The 26,476-nt window shown below is 38.3% G+C and overlaps 5 protein-coding genes across 6 annotated transcripts in view; 2 read left to right on the forward strand and 3 right to left on the reverse strand.

The window, feature by feature from the left end:
* The first annotated feature begins 5,643 nt into the window (after positions 1 to 5,643).
* LOC146378177 (uncharacterized) lies at positions 5,644 to 10,299 on the forward strand. Of its 2 annotated transcripts, XM_084944172.1 has the most exons (3): positions 5,644 to 5,975; positions 9,099 to 9,431; positions 9,655 to 10,296. In XM_084944172.1, exons 1-3 carry the CDS (start codon positions 5,906 to 5,908, stop codon positions 9,660 to 9,662), a joined length of 411 nt encoding a protein of 136 aa, XP_084800298.1. In that variant the 5' UTR covers positions 5,644 to 5,905; the 3' UTR covers positions 9,663 to 10,296. The 2 variants fall into 2 exon arrangements, with proteins under 2 accessions (XP_084800298.1, XP_084800297.1); XM_084944171.1 differs by having other exon boundaries at positions 9,099 to 10,299.
* On the reverse strand, positions 5,970 to 9,105 carry LOC146378178 (tripartite motif-containing protein 16-like). Its single transcript, XM_084944169.1, has one exon. It carries the CDS (start codon positions 8,309 to 8,311, stop codon positions 6,557 to 6,559), a length of 1,755 nt encoding a protein of 584 aa, XP_084800295.1. The 5' UTR covers positions 8,312 to 9,105; the 3' UTR covers positions 5,970 to 6,556.
* A 2,503-nt stretch (positions 10,300 to 12,802) lies between the features above and the next one.
* Positions 12,803 to 15,728, reverse strand: mettl6 (methyltransferase 6, methylcytidine). Its single transcript, XM_084944170.1, has 5 exons — positions 15,252 to 15,728; positions 14,645 to 14,779; positions 14,327 to 14,497; positions 13,912 to 14,053; positions 12,803 to 13,625 (listed from the first exon to the last, which is right to left on the reverse strand). The coding sequence occupies exons 1-5, from the start codon at positions 15,543 to 15,545 to the stop codon at positions 13,483 to 13,485; spliced, it is 885 nt and encodes a 294-aa protein (XP_084800296.1). The 5' UTR covers positions 15,546 to 15,728; the 3' UTR covers positions 12,803 to 13,482.
* Positions 15,729 to 15,934: 206 nt separating this feature from the next.
* eaf1 (ELL associated factor 1) lies at positions 15,935 to 22,131 on the forward strand. Its single transcript, XM_084944015.1, has 6 exons — positions 15,935 to 16,207; positions 16,581 to 16,675; positions 17,652 to 17,788; positions 17,906 to 18,078; positions 18,320 to 18,541; positions 18,712 to 22,131. The coding sequence occupies exons 1-6, from the start codon at positions 16,105 to 16,107 to the stop codon at positions 18,759 to 18,761; spliced, it is 780 nt and encodes a 259-aa protein (XP_084800141.1). The 5' UTR covers positions 15,935 to 16,104; the 3' UTR covers positions 18,762 to 22,131.
* Positions 22,132 to 22,345: 214 nt separating this feature from the next.
* bmper (BMP binding endothelial regulator) overlaps positions 22,346 to 26,476 on the reverse strand; it is a 33,184-nt gene continuing 29,053 nt past the window's right edge. The window contains exons 13-17 of the mRNA XM_084944014.1: positions 25,944 to 26,113; positions 25,031 to 25,232; positions 24,231 to 24,573; positions 23,927 to 24,057; positions 22,346 to 23,527 (exon numbers count right to left, since the gene is read on the reverse strand). Of these exons, the coding sequence (XP_084800140.1) occupies positions 23,346 to 23,527; positions 23,927 to 24,057; positions 24,231 to 24,573; positions 25,031 to 25,232; positions 25,944 to 26,113 (1,028 nt within the window). The 3' untranslated portion in view covers positions 22,346 to 23,345. The remainder of the gene's footprint in view (positions 23,528 to 23,926; positions 24,058 to 24,230; positions 24,574 to 25,030; positions 25,233 to 25,943; positions 26,114 to 26,476) is intronic.

A 26,476-nucleotide genomic window follows, 5' to 3' on the forward strand; every position in this document is an offset into this window, starting at 1 on the left:
TTAAAAAAAGAGTAAATGTTACTTTTCAATATTTTTTTGAAGTTATTAAATCAAATTATGCAATCCATGTCTTGCCTGCACAATTTATTCATTAAATCTTTTAAAAACTGTGTGCCTTTGAAGTCCTGTGGTGATTCTTTACTTGTTAAGGCCTGGGCAACATTTAGCTATTTAGCATTATGTTTGATCATAATTTTATGGTCTACTGTCTTCCTTTTTTTGTTAATCTTTTTCTTCTTGGGTTTTCACTTCCAGGAGGACATCGCCCATTCATTTTTGTTAAATAGATTTATAGTTGTTTATTGTCTTCCTTCCCTCAACCAGTCACAACAGATGGCCGCCACTCCCTGAGCCTGGTTCCGCCAGAGGTTTAAAAAAAGAGTTTTTTCTTCCCACTGTCGTCAAAGCGCTTGCTCATAAGGGGTCATATGCAGAGGTCTCGCACTCCAGGCCTCAAGGGCCGGTGTCCTGCAGGTTTTAGATATCACTCTGGGTTGACACACCTGAATCAAATGATTAGTTCATTGCCTCTGGAGAAATTCAAAACATGTGAAGGTAATTTAGCCATTTAAATCAGCTGTGTTAGATCAAGGACATATGTAAAACCTGCTGGACACCAGCCCTTGAGGCCTGGAGTTCCCCCACCCCTGATCTAAATGTTTTATGACTGTACTCACCAAAAAAGAAAAAGAGCCTCAGGTAAAATGAAGTTTTTCAAAAGAAATTACATTCTCAAAGACTCAGAGAAAGTCTTCTACTTTCTCAAAACATTATTATTGTTATTACTACCCTTAATTCATTTTTCTGCACTACAAATTTAACTTAAAAAAAACAAAACATGCTGCACAAAATATACTGGTGGAATAAATATTTCACTGGCTGGGTTTGGAAAACACAAACCAGAACTTTTTAGTGGCATTTGGAATTTAAGGAATCCTAAATGTATTACAAGCATATAGAAAATGTATGCACTTCAAATAAGCACAGACACACATTTAGTAAATTTAGTAAACTACATAGTTATTTTTGTCTTTTAGAGATGGAGGAAGACAAAAGAAGCTTGTAAAGAATGATTATAAACTGCTTATTTGAAGTAAAATGTAACTTCTATAAATTACAGCAATGACAGAAATGGTTGACATAAACAAAACAAAACAAAGTTTAATTATTAAAGATTTAGACCTGACTGATTGTCTCTGGTCCTCGCTCTCCTACCAACAGATGAATTGACATAGTGCCGTAGTTCCATTCTTCTTTTATTGACAGTCTTGAACCGATGTTCAGCGAACGTGTTCTGGCTTGTAAATTGTGACTGTAATAGTTTCTAAAGTACTTAGTTCCTTGATTTGTTCAAAGGGGAGGGTAAATTCATCATTTCCTTTCGTGGCCAAGTGATTTGAGACTAAAATTAACAATGAGCAAATGTGACATCATCACTTGCTTTTCATTTTGCTTTGAGTTTTTCAGAGGGGCAACTTATTGTTTTAGCTTGTTTTGTATTGCTTAAAAAATGTTAAAATTTACCAAAGTGAAAGCTTTGAAAACAATGTTCCGTCATAACATTTACTCTACCATCATCGGTAGCACGTGAAAGAACCTTACACAACCACAACAACCTGGCACCTCCTCCTTATGCTGGTCACCAGTTTGGTCCCACACTGCTGTGAGATGGTATCCAATTCTTCAACCAGCATTAAGCGCAAGTCTGCCAGTATAGCTGTGTTGGTCGCTCTTGCACAAAAGTCAAGCACAAGCTGATCCCACAAGTTAGCACGGGACTGAATGCAGTCATTTTTTACTCCCAAATTCTGGAGGTAGTCAGTGGTAAATCCTGCTTTGTTGGGGCAATGTTGCCATTTTGGAGGATAGAGTTTCTCTGGTTGAGGAAATGCCATATCCCATCTCAGTATTTCTGTGGATTGAGATCCAGTGATGACAAGCCTTGTTTTTGGTGGAGATGAGAAAAGCTGTTACCCTATCGGTATAGCAGTCAGCATAGCGCTCTCCGTGTCTTTTCCACGTTTTAAACCTGCGATCCAACTGCCATAGGCTGTATCTGGACTCATCACTCAACACAACATTGATCAACATGTTCAGGTTTCAGTGCACATGTTGCCGACACGAGCGCAAATGAGCGTGATGGTGTAGGGCAGTCATTGCAGGCCTCCTGGCAGCCATGTGAGACCAGAGACTGGCTGTGTGCACTCTGTTCTGGATTGTCTGGGTAGAAAGCTCACAAATGCTCCCAATTTTCATCTGATAGTAAGTTGTTTTTGACAGCATTGTAGATATTTATTTAGCTATACAAGTAATGATATTTCCTAATTCTTCAGCCATGAATAAATGAAGAAAAAGAGAAGACGTCATTTAGATTGCAGTAAGCTGCAGGAGGCTGTCAGCATAAACAAAACACAAAGCAGTATGTTTTCATGTAGTAAAAGTAGTGGAAGCAGATTTCTGTGTCAATGTGTGTGTGTGTGTGTGTGTGTGTGTGTCCTTTCCTTTCTGCAAAAGTCATTGTATGCCATTACTCTGTATCACACTGTCATGCAGTTTTACTTCCCTATGAGTTCATGAACTACACTGTTGGTATTTAAAGCACTTAATGTTGTCCTGCTATATATACATCTATATATAATGTTAATATATAGATGTAATTTCTGCATGTTTTTACCAAGCCTAGTGTTTATGTGCTGCATTTTTGTTAAACATGAGAAGAAGAAAAAAACAAGATAAACTAATTGTATACTCACCACATCTAATCAGCGGTAGAGTCAAATCAACTGTCTTCCTTTTTTTGTTAATCTTTTTCTTCTTGGGTTTTCACTTCCAGGAGGACATCGCCCATTCATTTTTGTTAAATAGATTTATAGTTGTTTATTGTCTTCCTTCCCTCAACCAGTCACAACAGATGGCCGCCACTCCCTGAGCCTGGTTCCGCCAGAGGTTTCTTCCTGTTAGAAAAAAAGAGTTTTTTCTTCCCGCTGTTGCCAAAGCGCTTGCTCATAAGGGGTCATATGCAGAGGTCTTGCACTCCAGGCCTCAAGGGCCGGTGTCCTGCAGGTTTTAGATATCACCCTGGGTTGACACACCTGAATCAAATGATTAGTTCATTGCCTCTGGAGAAATTCAAGACATGTGGAGGTAATTTAGCCATTTAAATCAGCTGTGTTAGATCAAGGACATATCAGGAAGAAAATATAGAAAGAGCAGATGCTCCTTTTGGATTAAAACTGTTTCTGAAAACATGAAAAACACATTTTACTAAACTGTTCATACCTTAATTTTCTTAACATCCAACATTTTTCTGTGTGATGTGGAACATGAGGGTAAATACTCCCTTCCTCTAATACAGTTTAGGCCCTTTTTAAATCTGTCTCTCACATCTGACCAAAAATATTGGAAGTAAAAGAGTAATAATAAAAAAAAAAGTAGCAAATTTATCATTAATTGTGACATGTCAGACAACATGGATAACATGTAAGGTGTTTTAAAGTATAATTTCAACATAGAACAGAATATTTATTTTTTCAAATCAGTGTTTGTTTATTCATCACTCAAATTATGATGTAAAATGAGTAACAGAAGCAAGACTATAATATGCATATATTTCAAGCCCCAAACCAAAGTTGTTACAGTTATGACGCTATATGTCATCTGAAGTAACCTAATCCATATTTAGTATTTTAAAACTGTAAAACTAGTATTTACTAACATGAACTGAGGTGAATTGCCACAGTGGTTTTCCGACTGTCGCCTAAAAATATTTAAATGCAAACAGCCCCATCTAGGGAGCACATGTGCTCAGTACAATTATTAACTTGCACAAAGCCGTACAAATAGGTTTGTTTCTTTATAATGTATAATACCTCTGTGTTGGTGAGCAATTCAAGAAGTCTTGTGGAGGACTGATTGAGATTAATTGATTGTGTCTTTATTTTTTATAGATTATTAGGTAATAGTTTTTGTTGTTGTTGTTGTTTGGCCCAACCCTGCTTGAGTTTAGATTGGGAGACATGTGGCCATAAAATAAAATTAATCTTAACAGGCCTTCATTTCAAAAAGTAAACATTTTTTACTGATTGAATAATTACTTAGAAACCTGCAGACATATGAGTAAAAAAGAATGTGCAGGGGCAGTTGTATACACGATAATTGGTGCCCGATATCAGTCACCTCTTAGTTCAGTGCCTCCCACTCCCCACCAGTTTTAACCAGTTAAATAGATACACAGTCTCATATAAAACCATGTGAACTGTTAGTAGAGGTTAGTCTCTTCTGGGAAGTTGGCTGCTAACAATACATAGTGATTTCATTTCAGGCTAACATATTATTTGGGACACAATGATATGCCTAGAGTTATATTACTGGAGCTTGCTGGAGGCAACTCTGTACAGTCCACAGCCACCATGGTGATTCACAGATAATGTGGGAAGGTTTGGATCTTGGGCTGTTACTTCATGCTTCCACATTGTCATCACTAAGCTCATTAGTTACTTATTGCCTAAATAAGATAAGCTAGGTTTTATTCTTGCTGTCACACTAATATCAGAGCCATGACTATGGTGGTTTAAATAATGTGATTCAAATGGTTTTTCCTAATAATGCCATGTTATATTCAAACAGTAACTGAGAACCAACTTTTCTGAGTTGTTTTAGGCAATTTTCACTTTAAAATATGTGTAACTGCCTGATGAAACTAATAGGAAATAAAAATCAGTGTCTGAATCATTATGAGCTAGCCCACATATTGGTAAAAGTACATGGATGCTGATTTTCTGGTAGCAGCAGAATCCTTTATCATATCCTCTGTGGATGCAGGACTGTTGTATGCAGTGGATCTGGAAAAGGTATACAGAATAGAATAGAATAGAATAGAATAGCTCTTTATTTTCACTGTTACAAGAACAATGAAAGGCAGTTTGGCATCTCTCCATCTGTGTGAATTACACAATAGCGTAAGTATTTAAACAATAACACAAACAAATGTACATTTACACAAGAAAGATATGCGCAAGTTATACACACACATGCGTACATATGGATACACCCAGTATTCTTCTATACCGTATTCTTCACTAAGATTTATGTACATCTACTTCTACTAAAAATGAGATCTACTAGCTCGAATATTCTGACTGGCTTGGCCATCAAAGAATATCTCATTTCTTTGCTTTGAGAAACACTTGGGCTGCTTTAGTAGTATGGATTGGGTCATATCCATTTACAATGTGAAGTGCTGTCTGACACTGTACACTACTTCTATCAACAATTTGCTTGAAGTCAAGAGTTGTTCTCTTTCTTCCCCACACCTTTCTCTTCCATCAGTCTGGTGCAAGTTATTCTTGGTTTCAACTGACTTAGAGTTCAGTCTTCACAGTGCGATCCCCAGTGAAAAAATAAAAACAAAACAATTAGTCACAATTAAGATGGTGCAGGGATTAAAAAATAAATAAATAAACAAACAGTCCACCTTGGGTTTGGGTAAGGTTCTTAAGAAAATTAAATGAAATTAAAATATTCAAATACATTTTTACATACGGTAATGAGGCTGTTATATCAAACACCGGGTTATCTGTAACAACACAGACAGGGGCAAGACAGACTGAATTTTAACTGTAGTGCTCAGTAAAAGTGAAAGCTGCATTCAAGGCAACAAAAAAGTGTTTTTTCAACAGAGCGCAAAGAGAGGCAGTAGGTTTGTGGTGGTCAGATAGAATGCAGATACTCACACATAGCTGAGCACAGAGTTGCATATCCTCCACCCACGCATCTGCAAACACACTCACACATTGCAGCCAGTGGTGTTCATGCATCTTATGTGAAACCTATAACCTAGTCTGCCAACTGTGCTGTGGTCCTCGTGTTCATCTTTGGTGATTCCTGCTGTTGTATCTTATCTACAATGTCATGGTTTACTGGCTTTGCAGTGGTGCTGTTGATGACTTTTTCGCTGTTGTTTGCTCAGGAGACAGGTTAGTAAACAATATTTAATTTTTTTCTCTATATTTTATTTTCTTGATAATGGATGGTGAAAATCTATCTCAATAAAACCATACATGATACGTCATTTCTAATTATACTCCTACATTAAGCCAAGAAAATCATCTAAATATAAAAATATGTATGTAGAAATATCTGTGGCAGTATAACCTAGTTACAATCAAATGTGTGTTAATAACAGCTTGTAGTCTGACCATTAACCGTACTTGAAAGTGAGGCTTAAAGGTTTTGGGAATAATAGAAAATGTTACAGTATGTGAAATATTTATTCTAATCTTTTCACTGACTTAATACCAAAGAAGCATCACTCATAAACATAAAGCCTGAGTGTATCACTGCTTACAACATAATATTGACATTCAGTATTTGACATCATCGATACATTTATACTAACCTTTTGTTTTTACACTGGATTTAAAAAGTGACCAGAACAAAGTGAGGAGTAACACCCCCCAAAAAACTCTGTGTCAATATGATATAATAGGCATTAAGGGGTTGCAGAATGCAATGCACAGGTCAAATCTCCTTTTTTCACGTAATTAAAAGCAGTATCTTATCCATCAACCTCTTTTGACCAAGTTGACTTTAGTTTACACAACTTAGCAGTGTCTCCAGCCCAGTAAACCGAGACTCCAGCGTATAGCGGCTGACTGAATTTGGTTTGGACTTTGTGAAGGAGAATCATTTCTTCAGAAATGCCGTAGAATGACAGCGTACTGGCCCTGTGATCCAGGAACACCCCTATTTTGGGCATCTGAGAGCCTGAGAGTAAAGTTTTCATATTGTTATGTCTGAAATAGTAATTAAAGTCAAAACATCCTAATGCCCAAGACTTGTCGTTGTTTCCAAATCCACTCTCATCCCCTGTTCTGCTAACATCCTTGTATGCAACAGCTACTAAAATTCCCCCACCGCTTCTCTCAACCTCCCAGTAACAACGTCCAGTCAGACTCTCTTTGCTGAGGCCTTGAAGCCAGTGAGTGAATCTGTCTGTGTGACAGTCATATATTTGCTTTTCCTTCATCACTGTTGCTTTTGTGTTGCCTTCAGATAATGATATCCACGGGTTGACAGTCTGGGGATCCAACGTGATTTTACGAGAATATTGTAGGAATTCTTCTCTTGTCTCTGGCTCTGGGATTGGCAGTAAAACATCCACTTCAGTCACTTTTAGTGAGATTTTTGGCCATTCCTCATTTAGAACATTTTCCAGCTTACCTCTGATCTCTGACAAAGCCTCTGTCACATGCTCAAAGTACAGAGGAGGATGGACATCTGAGCTGGGCAAGTCTGTGGACTCACTTAAATGTGACAGTGAAGGGTAATTAAGTAGAAACTGGATGTGGTCATCAGTATTTGAGAGCAGCTCTAGTTCCGCATCCTTCACCCACAACTCAGCAATTTCCTGCTCCAGTTTCTCCTTTAACTCTGTAACTCGATTAACTTCAGCTTTCTGCCGGAATCTGATTTGTTCATTTAAAGCAGAGCTCATTTTCTCAACAAGATGAACTAGTTCTGTGAAGATCTTTTTGCTGTCGTTCACTAATTTATCTGCAGAGAAATTGATGGCCTCAATCTCCTCCTGAAGAACATTCATATCTTTTTCTCTGTTCTGAATTCTCATCCAGATTTTTTCCCGACTCACCCCAAGCTTCATCTGCTTACGGTTTCTTTCTGCTTTAGCTGAGACTGTGTCGTGATTTTTGTGTTCATCAACGGAGCACAAAAAACAGATGGCCTGCTGGTCAGTGCGACAAAAGATCTTCATCACCTCATCATGATGAGAGCAAAATTTCTCCTGTAGATTTTTTAGCGGTTCAACCAATTTGTGCTTTTCAAAGGCAGAGGATTCGTAGTGAGGCTGAAGGTGGAGCTCACAGTAGGAGATCCGGCACACCAAACACGACTTGAGGGCTTTCAGCTTCTTGTCAGTGCAGAAATCACAGGCTACATCTCCAGGCTTGGCATAGCAGTGATCAGCTGGAGCAAACTGAAGTCTTGTTTTCTTCAGGGCTTCAACCAAATCAGCAAACATGGCACTTTTCACCAAGTCTGGCTTTGGTGCAAAGGTCTGTTTGCAGTGAGGGCAGCTGTAGCTTTTATTATGTTCCTCTTCAGTCCAGCGGCTTTCAATACAATTCATGCAGTAGCTGTGCCCACAGGGAATGGTCACTGGCTCCTTAAGTAAATCCAAACATATGGAACAGCAGAGCTTTTCTTGGTCTAGCTGCAACGCCATTTCACTTGATAATACATTTGAATATAACTCCGATAGGGAAAAGGGTGTGGTAGTCAGCTTACACAACATTCCAGTAAGAGGAGTGGTTTATTAGAAGAGGAAGCGTGCTTTGAGTTCCTATTTGCTCAGGGAAAGTTGCATGACCTCATAAGTCTTTTTAGCAGCAGCAGAAAAAAAATATGTCTAGATATCAGAAATGATCCCACTTTTCAAAGATACAGTTTCACTTTTCTTGATTTATTTCTGTTAGAAAAAGTAAGCAATTCAAGGAAGAATGAAATATAACCACAATTTATCTGACAATTACTGATCTGTTATTTTGTTATGAAGAAAACCTAGACTTCTGGTTTTTACTCTTGCTGTAAAAACATAAGCAATAATATTTTGATTAGTAATCCTTAAAACTGCAAATAGCAGTAGAAAAAACTGCTACGCACTGTTTGATCGACAAAGCACAGCAGTGAGTAAACTTCCAGGCAGCTGTCAGGAAATTCAACCTGCCACAACATGGGTGGTGTCGTTTTTGAGAGTGTCCTGACCTATAATGTCCTGATAATGAGAAGCAGTCGCTCTGGGGCTCACAAAAAGGCCCTTCAGAGAGTTAATATAACTGTAGAGAAAACAACACACATACCTGCTCCGAACAATATCATAACATCCTGCTGTCTCTGGAAAGCAACAAACATCATAAAAGACCCATCACACCCAGTCTACCATCTCTTTGAACAGCTCCCATTGGGCAGATGATATTTTAACACACACCAGTAGCACTGACTTGAAGTGACTCACAAATGATTTGGGAATTCAATTTATTTTCATGAAGTGAGATATTAACACTGTTTTTTTTATGTTCTAGATCATTTAGAAGTCCGCTACCTACAGAAGAGATTCACTCCGTCTATAGGCTCATCAGTCACACTAACTTGTGAGGCACATTATGACTTCGAATTGTGTGGTGTGGTGCATGTTGTGTGGCGTGATATCACCAGTGGAAGTGTTGAGCTAATTAACCCCAAAAAGTACTTCACAACAGTGAGTGAGACAATCTCTGAAGGGAAAAGACGCAGACTGGTTGTGACAGACATCCTCAACGTGACACCAAAGGACACCGGTATCTTTCAGTGCAAGGCTGCGTGTACAGCAAGTGGAGAGACAGCCATGGGCCATTTTATCACTGTTGATGTCAAAGGTATTTTCATGATCAGAGTCACTAAATATGTCATTATCAAAAATTAGAGGATTGTCGTTTTTGAACTTTGATTATAACAATCTACTCCTCAGTACAGCTTTGTATTTGAGGAGTTTAAATATTTGTAATTTTTTAACTTTGTGGGAAGCTGGGGAGATAAACTCACTTTCTACCACATATAGATTTGATGTCTCGTTCTGCTGTTCTGTCTGTTCTTTTACAGATCAGTGACTGAGGCAGCTGTTTTTTTGGGATGGATACTTTGATGAATATTGTTCAAAAAGCATTTCGAGAACACCTCTTTGCTCTGTTTTGGCTGAATGAAGTAAATGGATCAAACATATTTTTCACCATTTTTTTATATCACAGCAACAAGTGATTTTTTTTTTTACAAATTTAATGTTTCATCATAGAGTATAACTGCTTCAGTTGCATATTAAAGATTTATCGTATCACTACGACTCCTCTGTCTGTAATCTCTTTAATATACAATAGTAGTAGTCCCAGAGCAGCTACTTTTTATTTCTGTGTCATTTATAATAGGGGAGGCTCATATTATAATACAAATCAATTTTACTTTGTATATATTGGGTTGTATTTTACTAGTGCTGTGAATTTTGGACTAATCTAAGGGAACATTAAAAATACATTGAGAAAGAATAAAGAAATATGTTGCTAAACTGACCTAAGTAAATGCAGTTCTTTCTGGATATCAGATTCTGTCATCATTGCCAGAATAATTTGGTGTGGAAACTGAAATTAAACAAAATGCAGTTTGGAAGAACAAATTAATAACAATCAAGTGTTAAAATTGCAGCTGGAAGCCATGCTGTGCACACATGTTGAAAGTGAAAGCAGAGAAGGAAAGAAACCCAGGCTGCTACAATGTGGAGAGATTCAGTGGAACAGTAAGTACGTGCTGGTTTGACTGTGTCGGTGCAGTAGCTGGTTGCAAAAAAGGTGTGAAAAGCCACAGCAACCATCACCAGGTTAAAAAAAAAATATCAAGGTTGGAACGTGCCTCTATCTCTCAGACCACAATGTCATCATCCAAATTCATACATACTCACAATTTTATTTATTTTTAAAAACCACACACTAGAGAGCACGTAGCCACGGCAGAAATAATTAACCTGAATTGGGATATATGATGATTAATAAATCATAAAGAAAAAAAATGTAATAAAAAAATAAAACTCAACAATACAAATAATCCCCACAAAATATAGCAGAAATACTAATAAAACATTAATTTCTCCAACAGAATTAGTTAGTTGTATTTATTTTACTGATCAAAATCATTCATCATATTTTATTTAATGATTGTAAAAAAAAAAAACCCCATAACAACCTAGAATGAACTGGTACGAGCATCTTTAACTGTCTTGGCACTTTCATTTCTCGCTTTACTAGTAGAAAGCTCGAAGAAGCGAAACCACGGGACAGGAAACTGTATCAACTGCATTGTACTGCTTTGAAGTCAGTCTTAAAGCAGCGTGCATGGTCAGATTAAATAGGGCACCTCGCTTAACATATCACCGGATCTCACTAATCACAATTTTCAACATTTTTCAGGGTGACTGAGCAGTTAATTCATGAAAAAAATTGTTACATTGAAGTGAAGCAAATGGGAATTTCTCAGGAATGAAACTAATTTTAATTTCGTTACATTTTTGGTAACCACAACTTTTCTTCCAGAACCACAGAAAACGTTTTCAGAATCAGAATATTACATTGTGTTGTTTAATTAATGACACAATCTTCATGATCGTAATCTAGTACTAGTCCAGCTTAACTAATTAGCAAATTATGAAATTACTGTCATGAAGATGAATATTTGTTCATGTTTAAAAACATACATGAAATGTTTAAACAATATAGCCCAAGATTGAATTATGTTTTAATATAAATATTTATTATTTTAATCTTTACCCACATCCCATTCACTCAAATAATTGTCATTTTGGATTATTTTATTTGACTACATTAAATTTTACAGGGATTTATGCAACTTTGATACTCACTGTGATTTCTAAAGCCGCCCAAAATCTTTTACTTTTCACCACTGGATAACATATAAAATCTGAAAATGGTAATTTCATATCTGTGACATGAAACACTGTGATGCCAATAAATTGCACTGTGTCAAACACCAAATTACATTTCTGTTTTGAGAGGCACAACAAATCTTTAATGTGTTCTAAACTGGGAAAGTCAGTGGGCGACACAGCTGCTGAACAGGAAGCCACATTTAGTGCATGTTGCAAGTAGCTTGACAGGCCCTAAACCGATTCACCACAGTGGTCTTTTTTAGCAGAATGTACAGTACGATGAAGGCAAACATACATGAATGCAAAACTTAACTAAACTGCATTCACATATAAAAGCTATTATTGTAAGGGCAGTTCTCTTTTAGGCCTTTGTGTGTCACAGTTGAGAACTTTGATAGCTTTGTGCTCATACTGCTTACAGGTGTTTATGCTTCAAAAGACCTTTTCCAGTGCGATCAATGTAAATTTTTTATCAGCTAAATTGTTTAATGTGGAGTCCTCCAAATGGATACAAGGGAGAAAAAATTAAATTAAATAATTTTCCTATCATTAATTTTTTGTTATTGCATTTTCTCCATTAAATAGATTTTTAATTTATTGTCAAAGGAGCTTGCAAAGAAAAGCGTCTGGACTTCTTTAAGTTACTTGAAGACGTTTCACCTCTCATCCGAGAAGCTTCTTCAGTTCTAAGGTCAAATGGTGGGGAGTCCCAGATTTAAACCTAGTGGGAGTATCCCCCACAGAGGGACAAAAGGACCCCCTGATGATCCTCTAATCGCCTGAGCCAAGGTGTGAAACTGGGTGTGGGTCCCAATCAGCCAGAGTTCCGGGTGAGCGGGTTTCACAATGAGCTCACCCAGACGCTTTTCTTTGCAAGCTCCTTTGACTACGATGACCTGGATGACTGAGAACCTTCACAGACATTTTTAATTTATGCATTTTTAGTAGCCCGTGTTAATCTTTGAATTGATTGCTACTCAGAAATCAAAGGAGGAAATAAAACGTCTTCACAATAAATATTTAGATTCGAAGGTTGTTCACACATTTGCTCATCTAGTTTTTCATATAGACTGAAATGTCTTAATCTACAAGTTGAAAAAACATTACAGAATAATAATTTAGAATTCATAGATAATTTAATTATCTATTTTGTATTTATGCTTTGGGCAATGTGGATGTCTTAGATTTTGGCATCCTAGCAGCCTTAAAGGTTTCTTCTCTGTTTCTATACAATGAACATTCAGTGACATCTGCCAGGGAAGACATTTTCATTTAATCATCTGAAGGAGAGATAGTTAAGATAGTTTAGAAAAAAAAGGCTCAAAATTTAGCACGTTTATTCTTAAACGTGGAAATATCCATACATCCACCACAGGGATTCATGGCCCATAAAATGTGAACCTCAAACAGAATGAGAGACTTTGCTTTTTCATCCTCAACAATTTTTTAAAATTTCACATAAAAAAAGTGGGAAATTATAAAACACAGATTACCATGTCCTCTCACAGTATATGTGGGAAAATAATAAAATACATTTATTTAAAAAAAATACATTTTTAAATGATGACTTGAACTCAATATTAGGGGAATGAAGGGCAAGAAAGTCATAATTCTATTAGCAATCATATTACTGGTTTATATTTAAAGTGTTTCTCAGAACGGTATCACAAACTGTGAATGTTTTTTTTTTTTTTAAAAATGTGACTTCAAACTGTTCACGCTTAAACAACCATGTTTAATGCCTTTTCTTTCCCCTGAAAAAAATCCAATCAAATCCCTTTAGATGTTGGCAGCAGAGCTTTTCTGGGAGCCTTCCTCAGGTGGTTTGGTCAGCAGATAGCAGGAGTACATACTGCTAAGTTACCTTGATGGCCCAATTTCCATTCTGGTAAAGTTTTGGCACATATTTCCCTCACCTTTTACTGTCCAGTTTTTATCTGACATTTCAGTGCTATGTTTTGCAAAACCTCTGTAGATCTGTGAGACGACAAACGCAAAGTTCAGCTCTCTGGTTTCATAAATTTGCTCTGCAGGAACACTCTGGGTACACAGAGTCCCTCCTTCTTGTTGACAGTCTCTCTAAGAACATAGTCATTAGAAACACACTTGAAGCCCGTCTTCTCAAACAGCTCAGCCAGGAACTCTGAGGGCAGTTATAAAAAAACAAAAAAAAGGTTTAGAGATTTTCTGATGTGTCATAAAAAGATGCATAAATTGAGCCTTCTCTACTTGAAAAGGTTATCTCAACAATGAGTGACCAAGGAAGGAGAGGTCAATGTTCTTGCATATGAATGTGCTGATATTCTGAAATAAAAGGTGTGAAGCCTCAATTCACACATTTCTAAACCGGTAATATATATCTATCTAATTATACAGATAAGCTAAGTTAGTATCAACAAAAAATAACTTCCTTAAAATAAACTACTGACCTTTAGAGAAAAAGTAGGACCTAGTTCCATCTTGCCGTACATAGAAGTTCTCTCCCAGCTTATTTCCGGGTTTAAATCGCAGCATGGCATGGTCATAAAGTCCGTAGTCCCTGAAGAGGATAAATCCCCCAGGCTTCAGCACCTTAAGATCACATGCAAATCACATTAAACTATTTCAATCTGACTAATGTGGCACATTAAAAGCATATCTAGAAATTAACCACCAAATACATCATCAGATTAAAGGCTTCTTTCAATCAAACATTTAGTTTTATCCACATTATGAGTACAGAAAGCAAGTGCTTGTGTAGTTCCAGTAGGAGAGAACTCTCCCACCTATCATTTCATTTAAACTTTACAAGCTGTTGGGAGTACAGACATACTAAATCTATCCACACGCCATCTCTGCTCTCACCCTGCTAATGTTCTCCAAAACCAGCTTCATTTTGTCAGGATGGACAGCTGACAGGACGAAGATGAGTGTGATGACATCCACACTGCTTTCTGACACATTTTCCATCAGGTCATCTTTAGTTAAATCACACTGGAAGGCACAACAGCGGTCGGGGCAGTACAGAGGGTTTTGCTGTTAACACAAAGAAAACAAAGGAAAGAATGTTTTTTACAAAATTCAGTGTTTTTTTTTCTTTTTGTTGATTCCAAGATTCTCAGGTTAAAATGTCTGAATCCATTGAATGTAAAGTAGTATTACAGCTTCACTCATAGAGCTTACTCTGACAAATTCAACAGCTCGTGGTGAGAAGTCACAGGCATAAACAAAGATGTTGAGGTCATCCTCGAGCAGAGGGAAGATGCAGTTTCCAACACCACAGCCTGCCTCCAGCAGCACCAACTTCTGGGACTCAAACTGCAAGCCAGATGGGACAAAGATAAATTAAAAATAGCCACAAACACAAGGTATTAGTCTACTCATGTCTCTCAACTCAGCTCAATAATTTTTAATAGTGAAACTCCAAAAACTCACTTAAAAATTTTTTGACAATATCCTTTATGCTAAATTACTATTGAAAGTTGCAAGCTTTGTGTTTTAACTGACCTCTAAATATCAGCTCTAGAGAAAAGCATTTACTTCATTAGGTGGTAATTAAGTAAAATCAGAAACTACACAGCTGATAATGTCAAGTCATATCCTGTGAAGTCTCAATTTTCCTTTAGGGTGTCCATTGTACACATTAAAATCAGTACATTTTTATCTATTTCACACAATACCACATGCATGTCAGTCATACAACTCAAATATTTCAAAACATACATATGTTATGTTTAATATCCTGTAAAAGAACCTCCTCTGGTGTCGTCTGTTGTAAATATTTCCTCACCTCTCGGCATGCCTTGAGCTCTTCAAATTCCCTGGTGGTCCAGTGTCTATCCTTAAAGAAATTCGTTGTGTTTCTTTTGTAAAACAAGTCCCAGTTTTTCTGCGCTTCTTTCTCCAACTTCATCAGTTTGAAGTCAGACACCAGAGCCCGCTCACCGTTCAGTCTTTCAAGCTCCTCCAGAGTTAAAACCCTGGCAGTGGGGGTGTTCGCTTGGTCTTTCGACTCCTCTTCTTTTCCAGAATGTGTACAGTTAATATCACCACTCAAAACCCCACTTTCTGACAATGCCATCATAAACTGCCACAAAGTGTCTCCACGTTCTGTTTATACTCGTTTATGAAAAATAGACTTTTCAAACATGCTAACCCCAATTAACTGATTTAGAGTTTTATTTTAAAACCAATTTGAGGGTAGCCGTACTTTTTCCACATTTAATGCATCCATGTTGTCCGTTACCTAAATGATGTCGTGTAGTCTTTACTACTTAATTCCGTTTCTCATCGAGTGGCACGTTTTCTATAATTACTCGTTACTGACTAAATTAAAGCACTGAAAACATTTTCATAGGTTATTATGTAGTGAAATGCGTTGTTTGTTTTTTGAAAAATCTTTTACTTTAATGAAAACAGGTGAAGTTGCTAATACAGCCCGCTTTCGGCGATATTTGAGAGCCGGACCAAAAGCGGAAAAGGCGTGGCCACGTGATGTTTTGCTAACTGTTAGCCACAGCAAGCTAACTTTGTGTTGTAGTTGGCATCTTATTTTGATCCTGCTCAACTTGCCAGATTGCTCTCGGCTCTTCGTGAGATTTGACCTAAATGCGAGTTTTAGTAACTATTAAACCAACGGAGCCATGAACGGGAGCACGAATCCGCTGCTGGACAAAGAGGAGCATGTTTTGAAGCTCGGAGAAAGCTTTGAGAAGAGGCCAAAGTCTTCCTTTCACACCATCAGATGTAAGTGTGACAGACTGCGCGATGTGTTAAATAAAACTTTGGCACCATACAAAGCGCACTGTTAGATTACTGTTGTGTCAGACTCTCTTTCTCACATGGACGGAGAGGCTGTGTCTTACACAGTCTGTGTATGGGTAATTATATGGAGAAAACAACATAAGTAAGTATTTGTTGCAAATGGTGTGGCAGCATTATACACAATGAATTTTATCGTTTTACTCCCCATTCTCAGGTTTTAAATCTGGGTTCGTCGGCTCATAATTTTTCAATATTTGTTTAAGAGACTTAATAAAATGTCTATGTATTTAGAATTACCTACATACAATGTCTCCTAAAGCACCTGATTAAATTATCTGTTGCATCTCCTTTTCAGATGACTTCAAACCAGCATCGATTGACACAAGCTGTGAGGGAGAGCTTCAAGTTGGGAAAGGAGATGAAGTTACCATAACACTACCTCATATTCCAGTAAGACTGCATGATGTTCACTTCTTTCTGTAAATTAAGCAAATAATAAAACAATTTCCATTCTTCATCAAATTCATCACCCTTAAATACTGACTGAATTGGTACTACCAGTGTGGCACTTGCATGTTAGATGAATATCTGTTCACAGTATGTACTGTGCAAAAGTTTATAAACACCTTTTCATTTCCTTTTGCTTCCAAGCTGTGAGACTTTCTTGTAGTTTTTTTAAGTTGGTTTGAGTTTGCTAGTATTTTATGCCAGTCAATTTATAACAGATTGCCTGGCATAAAATACCATAACATTTGCACCAATCAGGTGATTCCCAAATAGCTATTAGGTGTATACTTGGCATATCTCAGCATGGTTTGCAGGGAGTCCTTAGAAAATTAGTTGAAAAGTGAACATTTAGAAGTGGTAGGCCTAATAAAACCCCAAAAAACTACAATCTACATCAGATGAACAAAATCTGAAAGTCGTGTCCTTAAGAACAAGTTGTGGAATGACCTGGACCTCAACGTTATTGAAGCAGTGTGAGATTATTTTGACAGAACAAAACAAAAGGCAGCCAACATCCAAAAAGAGCTTTGAATGTCCTTCAGGAAGCATGGAGAACTATTCCTGGAGGCCACTTGAAGAAATTACAAGAAAGCTTACTTAAGAGAGTTCCGGCTGTGTTGAGGAATAACAGTGGTCATACCAAATACTGATTTTTCAAGCTTGTTTGATTGTACAAAGTCTGTTTTTACCTTAGATACTACATTTGTATTTATGTTTGCACATTTAGAAATCCAGTATCAAGGGTAAAAACAGACTTTGTACAATCAAAGCAATTCAAACTGAAGTCAGTGAGTCAGTCACACCAGGAATAAGCACTGTATAATGATACCTTCTTCCACTGTTTTAATGTAATAGGGTCTGGCAAAATTAGCCAAGACTGTCCATATTTAGTCCATACATTTTCTTTTTTTTCTTTCAGGGCTCTACCCCTCCCATGACAGTATTCAAAGGAAACAAGCGGCCATACCAGAAGGACTGTGTGCTCATCATTAACCACGACACTGGGGAGTTTGTACTGGAGAAACTGAGCAGCAGCATCCAGGTCAAGAAAACTAGGTGAGATATCAGTGATTACAAAATTAAGGTTATTGAAGTGGGAAGTTCAGGCTGGCTTCTATGTTACTCTTAAATAAATCCAGGTGAAATCCCATCTGTTGTGTGTGTGTTTTACAGGGCAGAGGGCAGCAGTAAGATCCAGGCCCGGATTGAGCAGCAGTCACTTCGGTCCAGCCAGCCCACCTCTCAGTTTAGGGCCCCCACTAAACCCGGGGCTGGGATCAAAACCTCTCCTTCCCCATCTAAGGACAACCCCTCCCCAGAGCCTCAGCTCGATGACATCAAGAGAGGTAAGGAAGGTGATACACGGCCACAGCTCATAATAGAAGAGATGGTTTTCCTGGCATAACTATAGTTTATGATTAACATCACAAATAACATATTCTATATTAAACATATGCTATGTGACACACTTAAGTATCACATAGTTCTAAATAAATATAAGGACATTACAGTTTGTTATAAACAATTTTTCAGTAAATGCTGAATGTCTTTGTGTTAACTGTAGCGATTCTCTGCTGTTCTTAACAGAGCTGCGAGCAGAGGTGGAGGTGATAGAGCAGATGAGCAGCAGCGGCAGCAGCAGCTCCTCAGACTCGGGCAGCGCCTCAGGGAGCGGCGATGACAGCAGCAGCAGCGACGGAGAGCTCGAGACCCCCCGACCCCTCAGCCAGACGTCACCCAGCCGCCACCCCATGGCCAACGGAGGACCTGACCGGCAGCAGGGGAACAACCAGCTCATGAACACACTCCGTGAGTACCTTTGGGTTATACTTAGACTTGGTCAGGTCAAGAGATGGAATTTATGCACGCGTGCATTCGTTTTCTGTGCTGCTGCTAATCTTGCTCATTCACTGCCAGTGACTCTGTGCTACCACACTGCCTTTTTGGTATTATAGTCATTTATCTTCTGCTCCCCACAGGAAATGACCTTCAGCTCAGCGAGTCAGGCAGTGACAGCGATGACGACTGAGCTCTGCTGGTCAGTCTCTCTGTCCACACTCCTCCTCCTTTCTGCCTGGTTGACTTGTTTCTTTGCTGTGATAGCTGACCCCAGCTGTGTAGGTTGGTTTGACTACATATATTTTTTTTAATTTGCTTTAGTATATCCTGAAAGCTGGCCAGCCTGGAACTTAAGAGTGTATTTTTTATTAGATGTATATCTTGTTTTGTATAGCAAAACTGGAGACAAAGAGAAAAATTCTTCAGCGGTTTGGAAGATTATATATTAGAGTGCACATACATATTTTCTGTACTTAGAGCAGCTAGTTTTATTTACTTGTATCATTAATATTTTTTTTTTTCAGTTTTGTGTATGGTTTGGCAAGCAAGATTTTCTGTAGCTGTACGATCATCGCTGTAATATTTGTTTTTTGTTTTCATTTTGCTAAGAGTACAAAAATAGCAGAATTGCACAGATGATCTGCAAATAGCAACAAAGCAAAGAAAACAAATGCCGCAGGTATTTTGTCATCCACTAAGTTTTTGAGGTCATTGTGGAACATGATGCAGAATCAGTATCAGTTGCTGATGCTAACTTTAGTTTGCTGTTTGCTGGTCATTTTTTTAAGTAGCAACACTACACTCACTAGATGTCACCTTTTAGCAGGTTGAGATTGTGGTTTGCTTATCTACGCTCATGGAAAATTAACAGGGCAACATGCTGCATGTTGTTTTAAAGCTCCAATTAGTTTGTTTTATGTCCACAAGGGGGCAGAAAAGACTCAACAACGAGCAGAAACTCAGATTGCTGGTATGAATAACATGTAAGTAAGCTATAGAATGTAAGTCTAGTGTTGTAGCTCTCTTTTGATTTCAACTGCCACCCCCCAAAAAATGTCAAACTAATTAGCTGCTCAACTTTCCTCACCAGCTGCGTTTTACTTCCACTGTCTACTCTGTGGTGCCAGACACACAAGCTTTTATTTTTCTAAGCTTATTTATATGAAACAGTAGTTACAAACACACGTGTTTGCTGTTTTTTTTCTGATGGTCAGAGGAAAATGCAGACTTTAATCCTCCAGTCGGTCTGTGAGGCCATAACTGACAAGTTAATCATATTTGAAAGGGGACGGGTGCATCGGGGTTGGCTTATACAACATTTCTGTCAAGATTAAAATACTGAAATAAAATCAAAGAACCAAATTAAACTCGCTTAAAGGGGGAAACTAATTTGCCCCAGAAGCATGCAATGTGTTAATCATCACTTTCAAGTTTGTTGTATCAGCTATGTATCATTTGCAAACAGAGAACATTTTATTTTTTTGCTCCAGTATTTTCATATAAAACCTATACCATTGTACCATTCCACGCCTTAAAGCATTCTAGCTTGGAAAAAATAAGTGAATGTGTCATTTTCTGAAAATGCCAAAGAGTTGAAATGCCCCTCGTCATGTGCAAGATGTACAGGAATGTTCGCAGTGTAACGCCTTTTCCATGCATTGACTGCAGCTCTGAAATGTTTCCAGGCATCGCCTGCAGTGGTTGTATGTGACAATGAAAATCTCTCAGTCGGTCAAACCACAAGTTAAACAGACTTTAACTGGTCAGATCCCTGTTGCACTGTGGTTGTGTGTGCATAGAGCTGGTAATATTAATTTTCTATCATGCTTCCTGCACCCTCTGAACAGGTACCACCCATTGTATAAACTAAACATAGTGTTTCCAGTAGTTAGAACACAAACAGATCTCTTGCTGTGTCCTAAATGTGTGAAAATCACTTAACGACACCAGTGTGTAATTGTACTTTTAATTTTTTTTTCTGTAGTTTATGTGTAATTGTGATTTGTATCAGTGATTTTCTTCCAATTTCTGCTAGAGACTGTGAAGATACTGTTTGTGATTATGAATGCAGTATAACAAGCCACAGTGTAGAGAAAACCGAGGAGTTTTATTACAGAATGATTAGACTTAAAGGTCACAGTATTTGTTGTTAAAGAAATTTTGACGAATGCAAAATTTTAGGATGAAACGCCAGATGATTGTCATTTTTGAAACTGGTAACAAGTTTTGGGTCATATTCAAAGGAAATTTCCATCAAAATAATTAAATAGTTACTCTAAGATTAACATTAGATGTACTTTATTATAATTAGTGTGAAATTTGAGATTGTAAGGGTCTATTTTAATCAATACAGCTGTCTGCAGAGACCCACTTTATGTGACCCAAAGCGTCTTTTTAGGTCTATTTTCTATTTTTTAAGCCTATTTTCTTCTGTTTAATGCTTGCAACCACAGTAATGTGTGTGGCCCATATACCATACTGTGGTTCAGGACCGAGGCTCTGACATGCTACTTTTTCAAAACCTTTTTGTGTGACTTCATTCATTTGCAGAGGAAGAAACAAGTGTATTCAAATAATCCAGCTGCCCCTTACATACGCATCACTCTGTACAGACGGCTTAAAACTGAACTTTCATTTACTTAAAAACCACATTTAATATAAGGAACAACTACAGGGATTTTCTGAATCCCATGTACACACATACAGATGCTGTTAAGCCTCTTCTCAGGACTGTGTGGGAGTGGATGGACCATGCTCCATCCACTCCAGCCACCACACTCACATTTTGCACCTTTTAATGTTGAACAAACTTTGAAACAGCTGACCTCATGTAATTCCCAGCATAGCACTATCCCATATACAACCTCAGCAGTACAAGGCTTGCAAACTGAAAACATCAACAAGGAGTAGAAAGCACGTGTAACTGGCATCCCAGTACTTGCATCATTTATTCAAAAAGATGTGTCAGCTACCAAAAGAAAGGGTAAATTTGCTCTAGTTTTCTGCTATCCTGTACTCCTGAAATGAGAGATTTTACGAGTGGATGTGCAGCATCAACATTTTGATGTTTGACATTGACTCATAGCTACGTTCATTTTATGGGCAGTGTTCTAAACTGAAGCTAGTCTTTTCTTCATTAACTCACATAACAAAGCAGACATGATTGTGAGTTATAAGACTGTCATACTGTGCAGTACTAGGAAGAGTTACAGTAGCAGGTGAAATGTAAGTATTTCTTCTTGAACAGGGGGAAAATTCACTATCTTCCATGTGTCAGTGTTTTGTTTCTCCACCCGGGCCAGACTGCAGTCATTTTTTTTCTGCTTTTGAACATTGCTTGAAGTGAAAGAGGGTGGCGAATTGTCAAAGTGAGTGAAACCACTGAAACAGGTGGACACACGTCTAATCCCCTAAAACCTGTACAACCCTGGAGACTCAGTTTGCTGTTGAATGAACTCTAATGTATTTGGTGCTTTTAGTCCTTATGTTTTATTTTAGAGATGTGTTCATGTGAAATATGTTTGTATAAATTTGAAGTGTATTAAAGCTGTGCAAATGTATTTAAAATAGTTTTGCATTTTTTTTTTTTTTTCTTCAAGATTTGGGTCTTTTATCTTTAGTGGAGATAAATCTAAGGAGCCACAGATAAACATCCAAGTATGAAATCAGCTTTACTTCATTTTTTTAAACACTGGCTTCTTTTGGGATTTGAACTAGCAGCCGTAATCTCGATTTTTCTCCAGCACTACATAGAGGAAGGACGACAGTCAAAAATGAACTTCGAGAAAAGATTATATTGCTGGTCTTAAATAATTATCGTCAAGTGAAACATATGCTTACACGAACACCTTCAGTTTACTAACCACTACAACCTGTACACTGAGCATAATACAATACAGTACTTAATCCCTGCGATGGTGCAACAGCTGAGTCACATTTGGGCATTTCTCTTCAAACAGTAACAAAAAATACACAACAAATACATAAATAGCTTTTGTTTCCCTTTAAATCATTTATAACACAATTATATTCATGATTCTGGCTCTTACTACGTCATTTCATTTGACTGATATATAAATTAACATCAACAACAAATAATAACAATAATATTAATAATTAGAACAATAATTATATAAAAGCTTGTCCGTCTTTCATATAAATCTGGCTAGCTTACAGTATGAAATGATGGAATAGAGATGATAAGTTCAGTTTTGATATGATGAATCAGAGTTTCTCTTTGACTTTGAATCTCACTATTCCAAATGCAGATGCTCTGTTGTTCACTTTAATGTGTTTGCGAGAGAAACTCAGTGGCCATGTTGGCTCTAAGAGGAGTCCGCTGGCCCCAGACTGTTCCCTGAGGGTCCATGGCAACATGTTGAAGTTCCTCAAGTTTGTGAGTTGTAAAATCTCCAAATGCCACTTAAGTTGTCGCTTGAGGTTTTAGTTTTTATTCTCCAAAACTGTAATTGGTGGCGACTGGTGTAGTAACAGTGTGACAAAGAGGCGTGAGGAAGTCAGAAATCGAACGCTCCGTGATCAGATAATCATCTGAGTTTCCCTTCAGTCCGTCACCATTGGTTGGATCGCTGGCATCTAAGTCACGACAGCGTACTTCCTTGTGAAGTTATGGACCCTGAGTACCTTGTTGCATCTTATCTGTCAACTTGAGACCCTTTAGTGTCTTCCCAAACTCTTCTTTGCTAGTTTGGACCCTTAGTTTTAGTTCAGATGACCCTCCCTAATTCAGTCCCCTTCCCCCAGCTCATAGGGGTCACCGTCCAGGGCATGCTGTGGGTTTGATGCACCGTCCCTGGAACATCACCAGGTTGGCGGGGCAGTGGCAGCCGGCCACGCAGGGCTTACGGCACGGTCCGATCTCATTCCAGTTGTCACAGGTTTTGGTGCAGCCTGGACCACAGGTGTCGTACACTGCGTCGTGTTTACACTGGGTGGCTGATGAGAGGAAGAAAAGGTAGAAAGGGGGGAAAAAAGTTAGGACTTGATTATGTCAATGTGAGCAGATTCTCAGCAGCTTCTCATTGTAATTAGCTGTTTCTCATGCACTCATACCAAACCCAATGCATACTGTTCATTTTATCAAGGTTGAACGATAATATCATGCAAAAGAGGGAATTTAAGCATACACAAGGTAAATCCTTTTCTACTTCTCTAAAAGGGAGTACTATGAACTGGAATGGCAGCTGCAGTAAGTGTCAGGTTTGCTCAGAAGTGAGCAGAATTTTCTTTAAACAAAAAACAAAAAGCCAAATCTGGTGTCATTAAGACTGGCTCCAATAGTCAAGAGCACGTCTCAGAAGGCTCTGCGATTTGCTTATGAGTGTTGCCACTCACCCATACAAGCAGCTTCGGGTTTCCAAAGGACGGGCACACCTTCCCTCTCACAGGCTCTGCTGTAGGCGATGAAGGTCTCGCAGTAACAGTTTTTATGGACTGGACACTCACACATGTCCGTCACACACGACCTACAGAGGGCAGAATTTGGTTTTGTTTAAGATTAAGTTCTTGTAATGAAAAAAGATTTTACCGAAAGCCTCATACAAGTATGGTTATGGTAGGACAGAGAAATGGATACGTGTGATAAGCTACAGTGTTTGGCACTTTAACAATTAAGTTGTCACTTGAGATTTCTCCTCACCTGTAAAAAGACCCGAAGTCCACCACACTGTGGCACTTACTAAAAAGCCACGATTTTATCTTCTGGCACTCCCGGTGAGCCCTGAACTTGACTTTAACGCTGCCGGGGCACAGGAATGAAGTCGGCCTGCGAAGCGGGTGATGTTTGGTGCAAACCTCATTTCCCTCGACCCTCCACGACTCTGCGAACTCGTCCACGTCAAACTTGAACAGCCCGTCACCGCCCATGGTATCGTCACGCTTGTGGCCATTGTAGTTGCCGCAAAGGCCGCAGAGGCGCCCACGCAGATGAGGAGCAGCTACAACCTCCACAAAACTGTCACCATCCCATGTGATCTCCAGACCTGCAGAAAAAGGTGGAGGTTAGAAACAAAATCTTTATTATTTGTAACCATCTCTTGTAAAAGAATGATTTCAAATTATCAACTAATTTTTCAGATATGTGGTTTTCATCTGCAAAGTTTGTGCTGTTATTCTTAAAGCTGCTTTAATTTTGGACAAAAAATTCATAATAACCTTTCTGCATATTTTATTTGAGTGGCATGAGAGGGCAGAAGACTCCTGCGCTTCTGCTGACGCTTAACAGAAGGCCACACACAGGTACAGTCAGACCAAATCAGGTGAAAGGTCCACACAGAATGTTAAATAGACGATCATACATGGAAAACCAGGCTCCACTCACTGAGCCATGCCATATTTTATCAAGAACTCTCCAATGATTAATTCACCTTCAGCTGAGACCACAAATAGAGGTCAATATTTGCTGATTTAAAAACTTGGATCAGAAAGACGTATACTGACCTGCAATGGTGGTGAGTTTGAGCAGGTATCCATCCAGGTCTACATGCACCCCAGGACCATGGTAGGGCAGGGCGATGCGAGTACCATTCTTCCGTACCGTTAAGTGCTGGTGCAGGCTGAGGATCAAACTACCCAGCCTCACCTCGACAGACTGAGTCCAGGAGAAGGAGCGAGTCCTCCGGGCGTGATTCTTCACCAACACCTAAAATCAAAGTAATGAGATTAAAAGCCAATAAAACAGGACAACTCAGGATCTATTGAGGTCTCAGAAGTCCTGATGTCTTTATAAAATTTCAGTTTCTTTTGGTTTCTAATGTGTGAAAAAAGTCAGCAGAGCGGTCAGCAGAGATGAGCAGTTTCCCAATTTTTTTCATCCCATTCTGAGTACACATTTTATCAAATCCTAGTGTATTCCAAATTCCATCAATAACATACTATAATACAGCTTAGCCTGGCCTAACTTTCAGGTATTTCACTCCTTTTGAAAATTATATTTGACCAGTGATGGCGAAAGAAAACCATCAAAAAAGTTCCATCATTATACTGTAACATTTTGACTGTATTTATTTTTTTGTTGTAAGTTGGTAAGATAAATGAATAATTGAATAACAGGACATCCAGCATGCACATCAACATAACAAATATAAAATAAAGATTAATACGCTCTGTAATAAGGCCTGCGGCCTGAAAAGTACAGCATGCTTATGATATAAGATGGGGAAATATGGTTTGTTTTCCTCCAGCATTACCATGAAATTGCACACTACTTAAAATTACCAACCCAATATCTAAATTTACTTACAATATAATTATTTATTTGTTTCCTGTATATACACTCAAATTCCATTTAATTACAGAGGAAGTATGCCCTCAGTTGTGGGCTATATTATGAAGTGATACCCTTCCATTTTACCGTGAAGCTCGAGTCTGGGCTGTTGAGGTTGATGTTATTCCCAGGCCCTCCAGAGGGAATGCTACCACAATCACGAGTCAGAACATACTGACAAGTTCCCTGAAAGTTAAAGGTCCTGCCGTCAAAGGTGTTGTAGTGAGGGTCGCCAAAGACTGTACACACGCCTGGCTCTGAAGTAGGACAAAGAAAAAGAAAGCTCTTGATATGTTTAACCAAAAAAATAGAAAGAAGTCAAAGAAAGAAAATGCCTTTTTTAACCTCAGTGACCTAAAACATGAACTTTGGAACAGCAGTAGGTCCCTGGACAGCAAGAGGCAACCCAAAGTTAAGCACTTTATAAAAAAGGATACATGTTGAAATCTGACAGCTAACAGCGGAAAAATAATTTACAATAAATGCTGAAATATGTGGCACTAATGTGACTCACTGTGGTAATACATCTGCCTGACCAGCTAAATCTAAACTCTATATTATACACAAGTGGGGTTTATGGAGTATTTGTAGTCCTGAAATAGAACATTTTGGGGGATTTT

Source organism: Perissodus microlepis, chromosome 11 (genome assembly GCF_051167445.1).
Source record: "Perissodus microlepis isolate ML-2025 ecotype Zambia chromosome 11, ASM5116744v1, whole genome shotgun sequence".
NCBI classification, from domain to species: Eukaryota; Metazoa; Chordata; class Actinopteri; order Cichliformes; family Cichlidae; genus Perissodus; species Perissodus microlepis.